At 44.8% G+C, this 12611-nt stretch overlaps 1 protein-coding gene across 5 annotated transcripts in view; it reads right to left on the reverse strand.

Moving 5' to 3' along the window:
* LOC114601081 (uncharacterized) overlaps positions 1-12611 on the reverse strand; it is a 32776-nt gene that overhangs the window by 2985 nt on the left and 17180 nt on the right. For all 5 annotated transcript variants that reach the window (XM_028738118.2, XM_077933447.1, XM_077933446.1 and 2 more), the window contains exons 6-7: positions 9140-9320; positions 7087-7234 (exon numbers count right to left, since the gene is read on the reverse strand). In XM_028738118.2, the coding sequence (XP_028593951.2) occupies positions 7087-7234; positions 9140-9320 (329 nt within the window). The remainder of the gene's footprint in view (positions 1-7086; positions 7235-9139; positions 9321-12611) is intronic.

Below are 12611 nucleotides of genomic sequence, written 5' to 3' on the forward strand. Positions count from 1 at the left end.
GCCCTGAGCCCAGCCTTGGTTGGGGAGGGCGGGGTATAAATAAATAATAATAATAATAATAATTATTATTATTATTATTATTATTATTATTATTACTCCAAGGATAGCCATAAAAAGAACTACAGTACAACTGCTGTAAAAGCTGGGCCAGCCTGCTTGTGAAGAGTGTCTTTAGCGGACATCAAGGAAGATTTAGCTGCTGACGTGACCGTGGCCTGTTGCATCTTCCACATCATCTGCGAGATGAAGGAGGACATTCTTCTGCAGAATCATCTCAACCTCTCTGGGCAGGGAGCAAAAGATGATGAAGTGGTGGTGCTTGCAGGCTGGGAACTAGTGGGAACAGTACAGTCACTGTAGAGATTTCCCTCATATGCTAGGTATCTGGGTTTCCAGCAGAGAAGTTTCACGAATCCGTTCACCACAGGTAAGGCACCTTTTGGGGCTTCTAGACCATTTTCTAAAAACTTTATGGAGACGCGGACAGGTATCTTGTAGCAAGGTATTATTTTGTTCCAGAGAACTGGGAAGAAAGTATTCTGGGAAATGGCAGCAGGCCTCTGTGGAGTGGAGTGCGCAAGAACTGAGGGAAGTTTTGGAAGTGTGTTTGGCAGCAGTGGTTGCATCTTCTGTTGTTTCTGCTGCCAGCCAATGGTAAATGAACTGGTGATGTGGGAAGGCAGCACCAGTCTTGGACTGCTACAAAGGCTTGTGGGGTATCAGGCGAGTACAAACAAAAGAGGCAGTGGCAACAGGAATTTTCATTACCATAAATATCCTGCTATTGGGAGAGCAAGGAAGGTGTTCCTTCTTATGCTTTGCATCTGCCTCTCACGCCAACCAGAGGCAGGGTCATCTTCCACTTTCGACTCCTCTGACTGGAGATGCTACCATCCAGCTAGACCAGACTAATCCTCTAAAATCTCTTAAGATTAACAAGACTTCTCAAGGCCTTAAGCTTTGTTTTTCAAAGTGTACCACTATACAAAGGCCTTCCAGGTGTTCCCACCAATTTTTTTCCTCAAAGCAAAGAGGGCTTCAAAAACTGTGTGATTATCCAAGTTACTGCAGTCAGATATTTTCAGCCTCTGTGCCAGCGGTTCTCAACCTGTGGGTCCCCAGATGTTGTTGGACTACAACTCCCATCATCCCTGACCACTGGTAATGCTGGCTAGGAATGATGGGAGTTGTAGTCCAACAACATCTGGGGACCCACAGGTTGAGAAACACTGCTCTACGCAGACAAGACATATTTAGAGTTGAAGAAAGAGGACTAGTCCTTGTGAAAGCAAATCCACCCTTTCCAGTAGATTGCAATGTGTCCTGACTGTTATTTCTCTTGCAGCTTGTGTGAATTAAAGTTCAAAGGCTTTATTCATGCAGGATGAGTGGAAATGCAAGAAAGTTGCATGCATCTTGTCTGGAGAGAAGAACAAACAAACTGGCTCAGCTGTTAGGAGTGGAGTAAACTTAAACAAAGACGACATGCAAGCGCTGACTAGATTGCTGTACAATACAGTGGCCTCTGCTGGTTTAAAGTAACACATGCACTACCTACGAATTTAAGAGAAGGAAATGGATTTGCTTTCCTCCAACAATTTCTACCAGATTTAGGAACCACAGGCTCCTTGACTACTGATGCATAATCAGAATGATCTCTGCTGCTAGTTTGAGTTAATTCAACACCTTGAAAAATCATACACAAGTCCCATTGGGCATTGTTTTTCCAGGATGTTTACGTCCTCTTCTTTGGGATGCTGGTACCTTGACATGAATCTCCCTATCTGTCAGTTTGCTTGCATTGCAAACAGATGCCTCACTGGTTTTCTGAAGCACTGCATAATCTGTGGGTAAAGGACTAGTCCAGACGCTCAGTCAATCTACCATTAGATGCACCTGCTGTCACAGAGCCAAATGCCTTTCTGTCCAGTTGAAGGTTTTGCTGGCTTTTTGGTGGAGGGAATACGACTGGACATCGTCGACAAATACCTTCACCGAAGTATGGTCTACATATATGTGTGCACACAAAGACCCTTGTTATGGCTTAGACATGATCTCAGCACCAGCTTGATTGCTCAGTCAATTTATACTTTTGCTCACTTCCTGACTGTTCCATACACCCTTTGCTGCTTGGCCTAACATACGGGCCCCAGAGCCAGAGGATTCACATCTGGAGTAATTACAATCCATCAGTGTGTTGCAAGGCTGAACCCTTCAGAGAGCCTCTGATCCAGTCATCACATCACTGATTCCTTTAGTGTGCTAGACACTAGTACTGAAATGTTGGCTGTGTTTATGATCTGCAGTCAGTAAGGCAATAGGATGCTCTCCAAGGACCACATGCGAACAAAATGTCAACACCAGACTGATCGGAACTATAATTTCCCCGTCTTCTCTTCTGACAAATGCATCTCTTTGTGTAGAGATTTCCAAAAGGGATACATGACAAATCTGAAGAAACATGAATCGTGTAGGCTGTTTATGTTGGCCAGATTTAACATGTTTCCCTCGGTGGTAGTGAGAGGAAGATACTTAGCTATCCCAGAATCAGAGCGTCTCTGCAAATGCAGAAAACAGGAACCCGATACTCTAGAGCATATATTCTTTTCCTGTGATTTTGGCAGTTATGCCAGAAGACAATTATTTGAGGCCCTAAAATTTAATAGACAGTATTTTACACAACCAACTGTTCAGGACCTGCTGGCGGACAGCGATGATCAGATTACTTTAATAGTGGCTGAATTTTTAAGTGCTGTCCATGAAGAAAGAATGGGCCATGATAAAGAGACTTAGTGGTTCTTAATGGTAGGTGATGTTGCTGTGCTGTATTATATTATCTATGTGCATAGATTTATTTCTTGGAGTTAAGAATAGGTCTGAGATAAATTGTGTTCGCTGAGCCTGTATTTTATACAGTCTGTATATGATGTTTGTTTGATAATGTGTGGTGTGCTATGCCTAATAAAGGATTTTGAATAAATGCATGAAGTAAGATGAAATGTCCAGCTGAATTCTTGGGTGCTCCAGGTTCTGAACTGGCATCACAGTGCTCTCATTTACCACAAATCTGAGATTCTATGGCTGACATCAATTAATCTTAAAATATCCACCCTGATGTGTTGCTTCTTTAGGAATTTGTATGAAACACTTCAGATTCAGAATTTGGGGGAGACTGAACAAACTCCTAAGTGCCCCCGGTCCTATGGAACTGTGTCTTAGTGGCTTTTATATCCAACGTTGTGCTCTCTAGTTGTTGCTGGACTCAAACTCCCATCAGTCCCGTCCAGCATGGCCGGTGGTCAGGGAAGATGGAGTCCACCAACATCTGGAAGGCACTACACTGACGATTCCTGCAGTAGAGGAGAAACTGCTTGTAGCATCAGACATTTTTCTTTGAGCCTGAACTTTGTCAAATGGCCACAAAGCACAGATGAGTCATGCAGCTGTGGTGAGCTGCTTATGCTATGTTGCAAACGACGGGAGATGGTGAAGTGCAGGAAACCATTTCTCTTTGTCCTTCCCGTGATCGGTAATTATTAACATCTTGCTTCTCTCTTATTCCTCCCTTCCTAATCTCATCATCTCTTGTCATTTCAACCCTTGTGCTATCCAAAGCAGTCATATGCCAAGCATCTCCCCCAATCCAGCCATGGTGCATTTCGGCTTCCACAGTAACTCATAAAAGACAAAATCTGCCTCCATCTATTGCTGTCTCTGTTATAGGAACTGTTTAAACTAATGGTCTGGGCAATAAGAGTTTGGGTAGCCTGTCTATTTGTACAACCAAACATTTTTTTTATCTATTAGGTCTTCAAGCCCTAAAGCCATTATTCTCACTGTCTGCCATTTGTGTAGATTCTATATTATATATTCATTTATATTGACTTTTGTTGGTTCTTTTCTAATTCTGGCCAGTAAGCAGAACAGTGGGTAAAAGCCTCAGCGCCTAGGGCTTGCCGATCGAAAGGTCGGCGGTTTGAATCCCCGCGGCGGGGTGCGCTCCCGTTGCTCGGTCCCAGCGCCTGCCAACCTAGCAGTTCGAAAGCACCCCCAGGTGCAAGTAGATAAATAGGGACCGCTTACTAGCGGGAAGGTAAACGGCGTTCCGTGTGCGGCTCTGGCTCGCCAGAGCAGTGATATCACGCTGGCCATGTGACCCCGAAGCGTCTCCGGACAGCGCTGGCCCCTGGCCTCTTAAGTGAGATGGGCGCACAACCCTAGAGTCTGTCAAGACTGGCCCGTACGGGCAGGGGTACCTTTACCTTTACCTTAAGCAGAACAATACTGGCATTTTAAAATGGGTAGTAGCATAATACAATACAGTGGTACCTCGGGTTACATACGCTTCAGGTTACAGACTCCACTAACCCAGAAATAATACCTCGGGTTAAGAACTTTGCTTCAGGATGAGAACAGAAATCATGCTCCGGCAGCACAGCAGCAGCAGGAGGCCCTATTAGCTAAAGTGGTGCTTCAGGTTAAGAACAGTTTCAGGTTAAGAATGGACCTCCGGAACGAATTAAGTACTTAACCAGAGGTACCACTATAACTACAAAATCACCTCCTAATTAAAGATACTCCAAGTTGTACTTTGGTGAGCACACATGTAAGATACAGGTTCACATCTAGGTGTGAACAACCGCAAGCAGATCCATTAACAGTGTGCACTTCCACTGAATAGTGGCTCCACAGCTCCATTCCAAGAGGTGTGGGGGTTGGCAGGATGGGAGTGGGGCAAAGCAGCTGCTCACAGAGCCAAATAGCAGGAATGCCATGGCCCTTTCCCTCCTTTGGTGGCCCAGACCAGCCACAAAGTTCAAAGGCCAGTAACAGGGCAAGAGGGGGAGTCAGCAGGCCCTTTCAGAAGTGACAGGTAGAGGTGAGGAAGAGGACAGAGGAAAGAGAAAAAAGAAAAACAGCAACAGAAAGTCTTGTAAGCGCTATGTAGTGGGCTTTTAGGAGCCCAACAAAGACCTGCCTGGGAGTATAGAAGTACAGAGGGGTCCAGGGTGAAAGCTGCCTTTGGCTCCTCTGGGAGTAAGGGGCAAGCCTGGAGATTTCAAAATACCTTTCTTACTTTTCCAGAGAAGAAATCAGTGCTCAGCAAAATAAGCCAGCAACAAATTAGAAGCTCAACAAACTACAGTTAAGTTATGGTCAGGTATTACATCTGAAATAGGAATTCTTACACATTTTCAGAATACTCTGCATTCAAACTCCAGTTCAATCCCCACTCGCATTTCCAGCTCTCCTAAGGGAAAATGTACAGAAGGCAGGCATCTCTAATATTGGAGCCAGTGTGATGTAGTGGTTAAGAGCGGTAGATTCATAATCTGGTGAACCGGGTTTGATTCCCCGCTCCTCCACATGCAGCTGCTGGGTGACCTTGGGCCAGTCACACTTCTCTGAAGTCTCTCAGCCCCACTCACCTCACAGAGTGTTTGTTGTGGGGGAGGAAAGGAAAGGAGAATGTTAGCCGCTTTGAGACTCCTTCGGGTATTGATAAAGCGGGATATCAAATCCAAACTCTTCTTCTTATGACATTTTTACCAGACTATGACTAAGCAGCTGAGAGGAACTGTGTATTATCTTTTCTCCTAAGAACTTTGCACCAGGCTTAGATGGCTTAGAGGTGTGTGGATTGGGAGATAGCATCCCTCTGCCCAGCTCCAAGGGTCTGCGGTCAGCTGGCATCTGTAAAATGATGGCAGCGTCCCACCTGGCATGGGGCTCCTCCTTCCACCCACCAAACATGAAGGCAGGTGGAAGCGCCATGAAGCAGAAAGCTCTCCAAGGGTGTGTTGGCCCTGCTGCTGCCTTGCCTGATTGCTCCATTAGAGGCACAGGCACCTGCCGGCCTTGCCCACTTTCCTGCCTGGTCTCCATGTGTGGCCAGGCTGTGGATAGAGCAGTGAGTGACTCCACTCCTCCACAAAGCCTTGTTGGTCAAGGGGGTGCTGTGTCCATGAGAATGGCCTTCACACTGAGTGGGAATTCAAACTGGGATTCATCACCTCACCATGCTGGCTCGCACTACTTGAGACTTTCTATTTTTCATCTGAAGTCCTATACTTTTTGCAGCATTTGTAGAATACGTACAGCCCTGAAAAATAACCAATGTGAATGCTTACAAGTGCAAAGTAAGGGGATTCAACAGGTGAACTGATGCTGGCCTAGAAAAAGCCTTTGCAGAAGAAATGATTTTTAGGTTTATCCCCATTTTAGGTATAGGAACCAGCAGATAAACAAAAAGGAGGACGAGTGGCTAATAAAATCTGTGAGAGTCAAGGAAGGAAGGGAGTACATGAAGGCGTACAATAAGAATGTGATGCAAGAATGGGATTTTGGATTTTATGTAAGAAAGACAAAGAAAAGGGATGAAGAAATAGCACAATGAAGAAGAACAGGCAAGCATCCGTGTTCCGTACAGAAATACAGAAAGAGGTGACATAATGGAAGATTAAGCAAGTAAAATATGGCAATATGTGCTAAGAGAAAGGCTCCAGTTCCCCAATTTCTGTCTCATTATCACAGCTTGCACATTGCCATGATCAGAAATGGAGAAGAGCGCTGCTTATCTTCCTTCTCCAAAGCTGTCATGGCTTCCTTGCCCCACACAGGGAATGACTAATTAACCCGCATCCAAAAGACGTGATTGCACACAGGCATCGTGCCAAACCCAGCAGTGACCTGGAAACATCACTCAACACGTCACTAAAAGGGCGTAACAGGGCACACTAATACATGCTTCACCAATGTGCACGGGGGCCGAGAACAGAACTCCCACACGAAATGGTGGTCGACTGTACCAACTGACCACAGGTCTTAGTCCAAAATGTTTTGTTGGGTTTTTTTGCAAAGAGCATAAGCCACTTTGCTTTTTAATTCCCCTGCAATACTTTTTACCTCCACATATGTTCTGTATGATGGCACATAAAGCAGAGGTATAATCAGATTAGCAAAGAGCATAAAGACATAAATGTCAAGGTTCCATTGCCTTTTATGTTGCTATAACATTCCCTTGGAGAAAACAGGCAAGTATTTTTTGTCTGCCCGTTTTCTGTTGAAAAAAGCAAAGTAACATACCGGTGGACTCCCCCTGTTTAATCTCTTCAGCAGTTCGGTCGATGAGGACATAGAGAGACCACACCACACAAGTGATAGCAATTACATGGAAAGTCACAGAGCACATGATCTTCCTTCGCTCACTGGCTGTCATCTGCAGCTTCTCCCACTAGGAAGAAATCCAGAAAGCAGAACAAGTGGTGAGATCATAAAAAGAATATCAGAACACAGCAGAAGAGGCAAGTTGTATTTACTGGAGACAGAAACTAATTTTTATTTCACTTTAAAAGTGCTGTTCCCTGCTTAGCAGGTGATCTGAGCAGCTTATGGACACCCTCTAGCCAGGGCACATTACTTACTATCCACATCCTTGACAGGCCAACTCAGAATTATTTGGTACCATAAACATATCAGTCCAGATTTTTCTCTCCATCACTTATTTAACGACCTCAGCTATGTTGAAAATATTATGAAGTTGCTCCACTAGGTCAAGTTAAATGTTCAGAAAGCTGTTCCTGACGGATACATTTTATGGCCACATTTTCTCGCACTGGAGTGACCACAGAGTTTTCCCTGTATGGCCAACAGCAGCTGCCCTCTCTCTGGTGTCTTGCACTAAAGAATGCACACATATTAGTTTCTGTCTAGGAAGGGGCATGGTATAGGTAGGAAAGGCCTTCTCCTCCCCACACTTCTCCCTCCCGCCACAGTTTGAGAAAGGGAGGGAAGGAGAAGAAATAGGAGATTACAAAGGCCCCTCTGCTGGGCAGTGGACCTCAGCTAGTGCTTAACCATGCTATGCAGGGCTGCCTCTGAAGATTCTTTAGAAACTTCAGCTGGTGCAGAATTTGGTGGCATGAAATGGCTCAGGAGCGCAATACCTCCAGGACCATCTCTCGCCATATGAACTGACAAAGACACTGAGGTCATCATCTAAGCCCCTTCTTTGTGTGCACCTTCTGTGAGAGATCCGAAGGGTGGCAACATGAGAATGGGCCTTTTCTAGGGTGGTTCCCTGCTTGTGGGATGCTCTCCCCAGGGGGGCTCGCCTGGTGCCTTCGTTACGTATCTTTACGCGCCAGACAGAAACTATCCTCTTCCCCCAGCCCTCTGGCTAATTAAACCATCTATGGTCTTTTATGCTACAATGGGGGTTATTGTTTTGTTTGATATTATGTCACATATTTTTGCTTTTATACTGTAAACTGCCCTGTGATCCTTGGATGAAAGGTGGTATATAAATTTAATAAAGAATGATAAAATAATAAAACCCAACAAAAGAGCTATTTCCTGTGACTCTAACCTATTATACCAACCTTATCAAATAGTGTTTTAAGGTCATTGCCAATATAATATTTACATCAATCCCACAAGGGTTGCATCATTCTTGTTTTTCATTACCTTAATAGCCTGTGCAATGGTTCACTGTTCATAACCCATGGCTGTTTTTTTCTATATTGCCCTGAGGGGAGACCTCTAGCCAAGACAGCAACGCACACACCCCTCTCTCCCAGACAGCAGAGATGCAGCCTGCGCAACAGGTCAAAGAGTCTCTCTCATGCTTATACACAAGCACACACCTCTGGCATGCCCACCAGTGCTGCTGCACATGCAAAAGCAGTTCCTTTTGCAGAAGCAGTGACAGCCCCTCTCTCACTCCATCCCCACAACAGGAGCACCTTTCTCATGCACACTTCAATGAAACTACTCTCAGACCCCTTCAGGTTTCCCTCCTTCCTTCCTTCCTCCCCTCCCCTCACACACAATGGCACCTCTCACCAACAACATGCAATCGCATGCAGCGTTTGGGTGTACACTCAGTCTCAGCAACACCTCAAACATATTTCCTTGCACAGGGAGCAGCACATCTTTCAAAGCCGCATGGACGCTCTCTGGCTGTGACCCCTCCCGACCCCAGCATAGATACCTCACAGCTCTCCGCTATTTTCACTTGAACAAAGGAAACTACTTCAGATACCTGTAATGTGTGCTGCTTAAATGTTTGTGAAGTGGCCCTTTGAGGTAATGAGGAAATCTACAATTTACACGACTGAAAGCAATTCATTGCACCTACTTTTCTTAAAGGTTTCAATTTGGTCTCCATGATAAATTCATATTTGCAGAGTTCACAGCAGCGGGTGTCTGAGCTCTTGATCCACTGCTGCAGGCAAGCCTGATGCACGAAATTAAGGCTCCCTGTGCAGTGACAGGGAGTGATTAGAGGGCTCTCATCATCTCCTTCACAATGGCATATCCTAGGTCAGGAGCAAAGCAAGTTGTTAGGGGGAAGATCTGTGAACCAAACCAAGAAAACACAGGCCCAATTCACACGTAATACTTTGTCAAGACATGGCTTAGCACAAGTGAGCAAAGAGGTGGGCTCCTGCAGCAAAGATTGCAGGCATTGCATTCCTCCCCAGTCCCGCTGCTGCTATTGCACTACTTGGGGCTAAGCCCTTGTTTTGCCTAGTTTAACATTCAACCTGGCCCAGATTGTCTTCCACTGTCTGTTATATCTATGACTGTGTGTGTGCCCAAGGTGCAATGAGCCCCAGGCTCTCTGGGAACACTTGTTGCCAGACTGGAAAAGCTAAGAGGCAAAGAGACTGGTGGATGAGGCCTTCAGGGATGTTATAGTTGTGTCCCACTCTGAGGATGATAGCTCCCCTACTGTCAGGGAGGAAAGCATTGCTCAGAAGAAGAGGGAAGCATTCACTTAGAAAAGACCATGGGGTGGGGGGGGCTATCCTCTGATCTGAGGATCCTTCTCCAGGGGGTGGAGGAATCGTGGGAGTAGGAACTTAGGAGGGTGTGTGATAGACACAGGGTAAATTGTCTGCTGAGCGCAAAGGTAGCTGATGTTGCTCGCCACCCAGATAGCCTGGAGAGGAGGCAGTGTTTATGGTGCATGTTGGCAGCAATGACAGGGGCAGGGGATGCTAAAAAAAAGAATTTGAGAACATTGCTAAACAAAAAACAAAACGCAGCACCAACAGCATTAAGTTCTTTAAATACATTAGCAGGAGAATGTCTAGGGAGGTGATCAGACCCTTGGATGATAAGGAATCCATAGGTGTGCTAAAGGAGCATAAGGCAACTGCACAGAAGCCGAATGAATTATTTGCATCAGTCTTCAAAATGTAAGATACAGGGCAGAATCCAGTGCCTGGTGCCTGAATGAACTTTTGCAGGAGGGAAGTCTGAGGAACTGAGGTGCAGTGACAAGAGATGAAGTCACAATCTTCGCTCCAGGAATTTGCACATTTGCTCAATCATGCTACACCATGTCTTGACTTAACATTACATGTGAAGCAATATGGAAGGGGTTCTATACATTGAAGATCATGCATGGCTAGCCAGTACAGATCTCCAAAGGACTGCAAGGACGATTTCTGTTCAGATACAGTAATACAAATATGCTATATACACATAACACTACGTAAGCACAAGAGACAGTTATGTCTTTCTAACTTTTCTAAAGCTCAAGAGGTGGGATAAATAAAGTCAAGAAAAGAACTGGTAACAAAGAGAGGGTGGGCAAAATAATTATAATACTTTATCTTTCTACAGGGACATTAATATCTTACTTACTGCACTACTTACCAGGACATAAGACACCTTTAAATAAGTTAAGTGTGTGTTTATGGGGTATGTTTTCATGTATGTTCTTTCCCTTGCACAAAGCCTCCAATGCTTTCCGCTCAAACTTTTAAAGTATAAACACCATCTTTTCTTTATAAACTGCTATTATAATCCTACAACATTGTACCTTTAGTCTTCTCAAAGTATATTAGTCTTTAATATCCTCAATGTAATATGGATCAATGGTAAATGAGCGAGGAATGAATGCTGCTTGGCTTAGAAAAGTTTGCTCTACTACTAGGAAAGAAGCAACAGGCAGTGTTAGTTCATCATGTTTGGTATTCCAACACAACAAAACTGGCTGAAGATGCCCAAGTCTGAAAGGCCTCATCTCCTCTCAACTGTAAGAAACAGGAGTCAAGCTCCTGTATGTGTGACCTCAGTCCAAAATAACACGCCAAGATTAGTGGTGCACCTACATTTTGGGAGCCCTGAAGCTTGAACTGATATGGGGGGTCCCTTTGCAATCAGCAACAAAGTCTAGGTAACCACCGCTAACTACTTCAGTGGCTTTGTTCCATGACAGATCACCAGTTTTGTTTTAGTTACATCTCACATTTTGATTGAAAGTGCTGTACTCACGTGTCAAAGTCACTGGTGTGAACAAAATTTTCCTATGCTTTATCGTTTTTGAGTATCAGCTCAGCTGGTAGAGCATGAGGCTCTTAGTCTCAGTATCATGGCTTTGAGTCCCATAGGTGATGAAATATTCCTGCATTGCAGGAGGTTAGACTAGATGATCCTTGTGGTCCCTTCCAACTATTCTACGATGGGGGGGGGGGGAATGAAAATTAGGGGAAATTAAGGAAATGTTATATACATGCAGGATGCACTTTTTAAAGCAAGATTTTTAACCCCAGTGCTTCTGGGATTAAGGGCACTGAAGGTTAAGCTTCATTAATTTCCTAGTAGATTCGCCCCTGTATCGCATCACTGATGTTATGGGACTCTCTGACCATGTGCTGGCAACCTGTGATGAAGTGTGTCAAAGAAGGGGGCGTGAGCAACTGATCCCCTAGGGAAGAGTGCAAAAGCCTGGGCAGAAGACAGGCCCTTTTGGGACAAAATGAGCGGCAAGGACTCCTCATTCACCTTGAGCAGCATGATGCTGCTGAAACCACAGCTCCACTCCTGCCTCCTCCTTTCAGACTCCTAAACAGGCCACCTAGCAGTTAGAACACTTGTGCTACAGAGCATGCGTGAGTGTGTGTAACGTATGTTGTGCTATGTGTATGTGAGCACTACATTCAATAAATGCAATGTTGTCGTCCCCGAAACTCCACCCACTTACAAGACTCTTACTTAAATTATTTCAGGAAATAGATTGACAGTATGCCCAGCTACAACATGCTTATTCGGACAGAGCAAATGAAGTCCTCTAGTTTTGGGGAATCGGTTAATTGAAAGTGCTACTGAATTCTACAACGGCACAGCCAAAGTGGCTTGCTGGGTGCGCCAAGGCCACCATGCTAGTTTTTTGGCATGTGGGTCACTTTTGCTTACTAGGAGGGAAACAGCGGGTTTTGCCAGGGAAAAGTGCGGGACAAAAAAAAAAAAAAAAAAGAAACAGAGCTTATTGGACCCATGACTAGAAATCATGGGACAAACAGACGTGTGGATGAGTCCTCAATGTAGCCATGATACCATGCCAAATGACAGATCATAGGCCAGGAGAGATTCATGCACAGTCAAGTTACTATTTATGTTTGGTGTCATAGGAAGCATAAAAAAACAGAATGACCTCTCTACCGGTGGGGATCCAAGAAGATCTCCCTCCATAACATTTCTATTAGGTAGACTGGCTCTCTGTCCAGAAGTACTGGAATAAAGGGGGGGAAACGGATTGTCCTAAAATATAAATTGTTACATACTGGAGGATTCAGTGATATTTGTTGGTTGCCTTT

The sequence above is a fragment of the Podarcis muralis genome, chromosome 8, assembly GCF_964188315.1.
Source record: "Podarcis muralis chromosome 8, rPodMur119.hap1.1, whole genome shotgun sequence".
Lineage (NCBI taxonomy): Eukaryota > Metazoa > Chordata > Lepidosauria > Squamata > Lacertidae > Podarcis > Podarcis muralis.